Source organism: Pteropus vampyrus, unplaced genomic scaffold (assembly GCF_000151845.1).
Source record: "Pteropus vampyrus isolate Shadow unplaced genomic scaffold, Pvam_2.0 Scaffold341, whole genome shotgun sequence".
In the NCBI taxonomy this organism is placed as follows: domain Eukaryota; kingdom Metazoa; phylum Chordata; class Mammalia; order Chiroptera; family Pteropodidae; genus Pteropus; species Pteropus vampyrus.
This window is the reverse complement of record NW_011889122.1, coordinates 291817-299270: the sequence shown is the minus strand read 5'-3', so window position 1 is coordinate 299270 and position 7454 is coordinate 291817. Positions and strand designations below refer to the sequence as shown.

The 7454-nt window shown below is 50.1% G+C and overlaps 1 protein-coding gene across 1 annotated transcript in view; it reads left to right on the top strand.

Moving 5' to 3' along the window:
• TDRD9 (tudor domain containing 9) overlaps window positions 1-7454 on the top strand; it is a 78385-nt gene that overhangs the window by 56288 nt on the left and 14643 nt on the right. Inside the window, exons 25-30 of the mRNA XM_011378480.2 lie at window positions 2570-2681; window positions 3552-3764; window positions 4009-4098; window positions 5204-5464; window positions 6465-6620; window positions 7197-7267. Coding sequence (XP_011376782.1) covers window positions 2570-2681; window positions 3552-3764; window positions 4009-4098; window positions 5204-5464; window positions 6465-6620; window positions 7197-7267 — 903 coding nt within the window. The remainder of the gene's footprint in view (window positions 1-2569; window positions 2682-3551; window positions 3765-4008; window positions 4099-5203; window positions 5465-6464; window positions 6621-7196; window positions 7268-7454) is intronic.

The window sequence follows — 7454 nt, the reverse complement described above, 5'->3', positions numbered from 1 at the left end:
GGTTTACTAAAAAGATTAAGAACTCTGCAAGAGTCGTCTCACGTCATTTCCTGCTAAAAGATCAAGAATTTTACAAGTGGCGTCGCATATCGCGTATCGGTACTTCAGAGGGAGGCGGCGGGACTGTGCACCTGCCTCCCCACGTTCCGATGGTTCTCACAGCCACCCACCCGTGCTTAGGCTCCCGCGGGCAGCGCTGGCTGTGTAGCCGGGAGAGCCGCCTTCAAGCCTGGGCCCCTCATCTCCTCGCGGTGCGCTCAGCCTCTCTGAATCTCAGCGCTTCTCATCTGTTTATTTTCCAGTTTTATTGAAGATACATCGCTGTACGTTCAAGGCACAGAGCATGATGGTTTGATTTATAGGTGTTGTGGAATGATGGCCACAGGGGGTTCAGCTGACCTCTGCCTCTCATGCAGACGCAATAAAGAGAGAAAGAAGGAAAAACCTTTTCTCCTTGTGATGAGAACCCTTAGGGTCCCTCTCTCGCCAGCTTCCCAGCATCTCCCGCCTGGCAGTGGGAGCTGCGGCTCTGCCCTAGGGCCGGCCTCTCTTCTGCCTGGAAGTTGGTGTCTCCAACCACCTCCCGCTTCCCCCAATCCCTCTCCCCACTCCCCCGCCTCTGGTAACCACAGGTCTGGTCTCTTTTTCTATGAGTTTGGCTTTTTCTTTTCTGTTTTGTTTCAGATTTCACATACAATTGAAGTCATGGTATTTTTGTCTGTCTGGCTTATTTCACTTAGCATCGTGCCTTCACGCTCCATCCATGTCGCTGCAGATGCCAGGATTTCCTCATTTTTATGGCCGAGCAGCATCCCATTGTATACATCGACCCGTCGTCTTTGTCCACTCACCCACCGACGGGCACTGAGTTCCAGCGTCTTGGCTACTGTAAATAATGCCACCATGGGCATGGGGTGCAGACGCTGTTTCAACTTAGTGTTTTTTTTTTCCTTTGAATAAATACCCAGAAGTGGAATAGCTGGGTCATAAGGTGGTTCTAATTTTGAATTTTCTGCGGAATCCCCGAACTGTTTTCCACGGCAGCTGCGCCAGCTTGCAGTCCCACCGGCAGTGCGCGAGGGTTCCCTTCTCCACATCCTCGCTGGCACTTGCTTGTTGTCTTGACGACGGCCATTCCCTCCCAGCAGCTGTGAGGTGCTAGCTCATCCTGGTTTTGCTTTTCATCTCCCTGATGACTAGGACAACTTCTGTGTCCGTTGGCCTTTGGGGAAATGTCTGCCCGGGCGCTCAGCTGACTGTGATTGGACTGTTTGCTTTTCTGCTGTTGATGGATCTGCGGGATGGACGGATGCCTGCTGCACAGGGCCGTTGAGAGGGTCCCGGGGAGTTGCTTCTGCGATTTGCAGTTTAAGTAGCAGGGGTTGAACCTTCTCGTCCCCTTTCTTCCTCCTTCCGGCCGGGTGTTCATTTTCTCTTGTTAAGCACAGTGGGATATTCTGTCCTCGGCAGAGCAGACGGTGGGCTAAGGTGGAGATGAGTTGGGAGCGCCTGGGTGCTGGCCGGCACAGTGCCCTCCCTGCCGAGCGGGCCTCCCTGCCGAGCGGGCCTCCCTGCCGAGCGGGCCTCCCTGCCGAACGGGCTGGCGGGCATGGCGGGCGGCCATGTGGGTCCGGTCGGCCCAGAGCACTGGCACTCGCCACTTCGCACCTGCCATCGAATTAGTGGGTTTTCTTGGGCCAAGTTAAATCCCCCTTTAGTGTTTGCCACGGATCGCGGGTCGTGCTCCGCAGTGCCGTGCGTAGGGATTCTCCTTTACCATTTCTCGTTTGTTATCTGTTTAATGCCGTGAGGGACTTGACAGGAATTTGAGGACTTGGAGAGGGAAGGGAAGGTGTCCCATCGAGTCGCATCTAGCGTGTGCAGTTTTGATCCCGACTTTGGGAGTGCGGTCGGTGTGGCCTGGGACAAAGGACCGCCTATCCTGCTGGGTCCCTTCACCTGAGTAACTATTAATAAATGGGCCCGAAAACTGGGAAGCGAGTCAGACCAGACCTCCCTTATAAGTCTTTCTCTTCATTTTAGAACAAAAATATTTTGGGGGAAAATTTTATTTTTTATCAAATTTACGTTTCTTATCCTGGATTGTAGCATTTACCGTCTTATTACTTTAAGGGATGAATGCTGTTTTTTGGGTTTATTGGAAAATCTCGTACGTGTTTTCCAGCAGCGTGAGCCAGGCTCGGATTTCTGTAGTGTTCTCAAGGTCAGTCGTTCACCTCTGAAACCACAGCTCAGCGAACATTGCAGGCCCTAGATGCAGCGTTTCTGTTCTTGAAGGGTGAGGTTCTAAAGTGGCCTTGACCTTGCAGGTGTGTTCCAGAGAGCGATGTGTAGCTGCTGGTGTGCACGCCCCTCCAGGTGGCTCGGGAAGCCACCAGACACTCAAGTTTGAGATGAGACCAAATTCAATCAAATTCATCATCTCAGGCTTAGGTGTTTTAGTGAAGTGTTCTGCTCTTGTAGAAATGGCGGGGTGGGGTCGTTCAGGCGGTAACTCACTCATGTAAATGTTTTCTGTGTGACACTCGACTTTTGCTCCTATTTTTAGGGTGAACGTGGACTTCCAGAAGCAGACAGTGGACCCCGTGCAGGTGTCACTGAGCACGCTCCACAGGTCGCGGGCGGTCACGGAGCTCCTACTGACGGTCGATGTTACAGAGGTAAGAGTCATTGGAGGGTCCCCTCCCCCACCTGATCTGGAAGTGTCACGTGTGCGTGACTTAAAACACGTGTGCGCCCATAGTCTGCACACTCAGCGACCTGCCGAGTGGTGAGCTTGAATTACTGTACTTGTTAAAGAGAATGTGGCTGGAACCCAAAATGAAACACAGATATTCATTCCAGGATCAGAGTTCGATTTTTAAGATGTTAGGAATGTCTAAAATGCTAAAAATCAGTTTTAGCCATAGGATACGTGTAAAAATCTTTATCAGTATAGTGATAGATACCTGTGTAGTTTGGTTTATAACAACAAAACCGTCATTGGCACTGTTCTCTAGGGTATGAACAAAATAAAATTCCATCTGTGATGCACCAGCGCTTTCTGGTAAACCCACCTTCTGCCAGGAGACGTCCTGTGGGAACCTGGGAACTGCTGGGGCCTCGCAGTTGTGGGACCTAGGGTCTCGTGGCCCCAGCGCAGTGTGTGGGGCTGCTCAGTAGGCTGGCTCTTGGTGGCACGCCCACTCTCCACTTACCACTGCTCTTCCTGCCCCGGCCCTGGGAGGGCGCCCGCAGGCTCCTCGGTGGGGCAGAGGGAAGGTAAAGCAGCCTGCTCTGCAGGCCCCCAGAGGTGGCTTGCCCTGGACTGTGCCAGCACCCCGCACCCCCCGAGAGGGGGTCCACAGTGTGCTCACCTCAGTCGGCCACAGAGTCCCTTCTCTCTCATTCGCTGTCAACGTTTGTGGATGCCTCGGTACCCAGGACCCAGTTCATGGCCAGGAGAGCGTGTTGGCCCCGTGCTCTGAGCTCACGTTCTTTGTGGACATCCTTTCTGGGTGTCATCTCTGCTTCTGTCCATTCTGTTTCAGGTGGTTGAAGCGGGGCACTTTTGGGGATACAGGATTGACGAAAAAAATTCAGAGATCCTGAAAAAGCTTACTGCTGAGATAAACCGCCTGCAATTGGTGCCCTTGCCTGTTCACCCGCATCCGGACTTGGTCTGTCTGGCTCCTTTTGCGGATTTTGATAAACAAAGCTACTTCAGAGCTCAAATCCTTTATGTTTCTGGGAATTCGGCTGAGGTACGTTTTTCTGTAACATCACTCAAAGGGAAATGAGCAAACTTAACAGCAGTTTGTAGAAAATCTCTAAGTTAGCGGAAATCAAATAGAGAAGTTAGAAAGGTGCTCTAGTAGAAAAGTTCTTTCCCACAGCGACATGGGTTGACACTCAGGACACGGAGCTGCCATGACGGGCTTGGGGCGGGACAGTGCCAGGCTTGGGGCGGGACAGTGCTCGGCTAATGTGTGCCGCTTCGTTCTCTAGGTGTTTTTTGTGGACTATGGTAACAGATCTCACGTGGATCTTGACCTTTTAATGGAGATTCCCTGTCAGTTTCTCGAACTTCCGTTTCAGGTACGGCAGACGGGCCCCGGAGGTGTGGGTCTTCACGCTGGGAGGATCCCGGAGGCCAGATGGGACCCCAGAGCGGGAAGACGTGTTCTGTCACACTTGCCAAATTTGGTTTCTGCTTTTTTTCCAAAAGTATTTGCCATAGATATTTTTGCCAATATTATTTTTGGAGTGAGTTAAAATATATGGAGGATTTCATGCTTAGCAAAAAAAAAAAAAAAAAGTTTTAATTCAGCATTATTCTCTAAGGTTTCTGGTTATGTTGAAAGCAGACAAAATTTAGGTGCGCTGGAGACAGACCCACACATACCCCTTCTGTCAGTGTGGGGACAGTTGGTTATTCCAGACTTTCACTGTTGTTGAAAAAGCAGAAGCCAGTGTCCTTACTTGTGGAATCGTCACTCAGCCCAGAATTGTTTTTTCTTTGTTTTTTACAATAAGGACAGCTCTTAATTCAGTTCGATCCTGCCGTTTTCTCTAAAATCAAGAAAAGTTCGTTAAATGAATCAAATCTCATTTTCTTATACTGAAAATGTTTTCTTATTTCTCTCCAAATACCTAATGCGTTTTTGTTTAGTTTTCCATCCTACGTAGACATTACACCATTTTTTCAGGTACACTTGACATTCAGTATTATGTTAGTTTCAGGCGCACAGCACGTTTATATAATTTATGAAGTCCCCCAATAAGCCTCGTGTCCACCTGGCACCGCACGCGGCTGTCACGGTAGTGTCTACTGTATTCCCTGTGCTGCCCTTTACAGCCTGTGACTGTTTTGTAACTGCCGTTTCTTCTTCTCCATCCCTTCCCCTTTCTCACCCGGCCCCCCGCCCCCCGCCCCGCTCCTCTGGCAGCCATCGCTTTGTTCTCTGTTACGTACGAGCCTGTTTGTTTCGTTCGTTTATTTTTTAGATTCCACGTATAGGTGAAATCACACGGTTTTGGTTTTTGTCTGACTTACTGCCCTCCGCGTAACGCCCTCCAGGTGCATTCCTGCCGTCGCAGGCAGAGTTGGCTTTGCAGGTTTTCCGAGGGCACTGGTGGGGTCCGTGGATGGGCGCTTCTCGGTGCTGTGGGGCTGAGCGTTCGCCCTGCCCTTCTGTCGTAGGCCCTGGAGTTTAAGATCTGCAAGATGCGCCCATCGGCCAGGTCCCTGGTGTGCGGCGAGCACTGGAGCGGCGGGGCCAGCCGGCGCTTCGCCGCCCTGGTGAGCGGCTGCGCACTGCTTGTGAAGGTCTTCTCCGTCGTGCACAGCGTCCTGCACGTGGACGTGTACCGCTGCTCCGGCGTCCAGGACCTCCTCAGCGTGAGGGACGTCCTCATCGACGAGGGCTACGCCGAGCTCGCCGACGAGTGCTACGAGTCCAAGGTGCGCTGTCCCTGTCGCGGGCCAGCGGGCGTGTGCCCGCGTCCTTCTCCCGTGTTTGGTGTCCCTCGGTGTCCCCGTGTTAAGATCAGTGGTGCCATCTTAACTTTCTTTGCGGTTTCTTGGAGACTGACTGTGGGAGCTGATGTTTTGCTGGTTTCCTGTTGTCAGACTTTTTTTTTTCTTCTTAGAATAAAAATTAAATGTGAAAACATTTTTTCTTTGCGGAGGTTTTCAAAAATGGATTCCAAGGTTTACTTCCCCAATGAAAGTAGTTAATAAATATTTGTTTCAAGTATTTCACACATTTCAGATGCCTTTGAATTATTACTTTCAAAATCAGTTCCAAAGTTATTTTTCTCGGTCCGAGGTTTCAGAGATGCCATTTCAAGGCTGCTGCCGAAGGCCAGAGATGTTCCTTCTGTTGTTTCTGCTGGGGGTGATGGGGGTGAGGCGTTGGGGAGCGGACAGACGTTAGCGGAGAGCTGACTGAATTTTGTATTCCCGGGACTTCTGGTAATATCCCCATATGAAGCTGAAATTTTGTGTACATAAAGTTCCTTTGAAAAATATTTTTCTTTTTTTTTTAAATTATTTTTATGATGACATTGATTAACAAGATCCAATAACTTTCAGCTGTGCGTTTTAGCAGTCAGGCACATAAATATTTACACTGTGCATTCACCTCCCATAGTTAGATTTCTTTTTTGTCACCACGTATTTGACTCCCTTTACCCCGTCCACCTCCCCGCTGAAAAACGTTTTCACTTTCAGTTCTCGATGCTTGAAAGATAGCGACGGCGAACGAGTTGAGCTTCTAATGAGTCGTGTCTTATTTCTTTTGTTTGAATTTAAAATGTACTTGATAAAATTATCTCTTGGCGCCGTGATAACCTAGCGATCAGCTAATTTCATGCCTCTGAAATACTTTGATTAGTTTAGAATAAAGAGCTTTTGTTCCAGTTTTTCCTTTAGCAAAATGAACTTTTCTCGTTTTGTTCAGCAAAGCCATGAAGTTCTCAAGGGTCTCTTTTCCAAATCAGTTGAAAATGTGACAGACATGTCTGTGGCGTCGCCCGGGAAAGATGAGGAGAAACACCTGATCCGCATTCTGTTGGACGGCTTCTCTTCCCGGAAGCTCGGGGCCCCAAACTGCAAGGTAGCCCGGCGCCCCACTCACTCCGCAGTGGGGGGCTGCGGCGGTCCACGCGGGGGGCCTGGGTCGATGAGAGCAGAACCTGGGCCCAGAGTAGAGAGGAGCTGGGATCTGTCCTCGCTTTAGACCACCCTTTCCGAAGGTGATCTGGGTCTGCTTATCACAGGCGGGGAGCAGCGTGTGGGCTTTTGGGGAGTAGCTCATGGTCTGATTTCCTCCTCCTCGGGGAGGAGGGCACATCCCCTCCCTGTCTGGGACTCTGCTCCTCCTGTGCCTGTGGCTGTGTGGCCTGGGGCCCGCCCAGGGGCACTGACCCGGTGCTCGTGCTTCCTTTGGGGCCAAGGCTTTGTTAGGTGTTTATAGTGGGGGACGTTAGTGAAACCGTTGGAGGAATCAGTTGCATCCCAGAAAAATATCTTCTTTAAGATGTTTTTTCCCCACTGAATCTTGAAGATGTTGTGGTTAAGATGTGCTGTTATCTTTTTTTTTAAATAGGAGTTGACAGCTGGATTTTTAAAATGTACACGAAGTGATGATGCTATGCTTTTAGGTGACGTTTTGTATGTTTTGTGTATCCAGGTCATTCTCCACGGGCCTTTCAACCCTTACGAACTGAAGTGTCACAGTTTGACCAGAATATCCAAGTTCAGGTATGAGTCACTTAAGTTGCACATGAGACTTTTTTCCCCCACTGCTCCTGTGGTTACAGACCTGTCGAAAAGGGACCTCCTTTGTCCGGAACTGGGGGGCTGCCTCGTCTCTTTCAATACCTCTAACCTCTTAGCTCCAGATCTCAGGCCCTCTTTTTGTCACGTGAAAGCCACTCTATAGACAGTT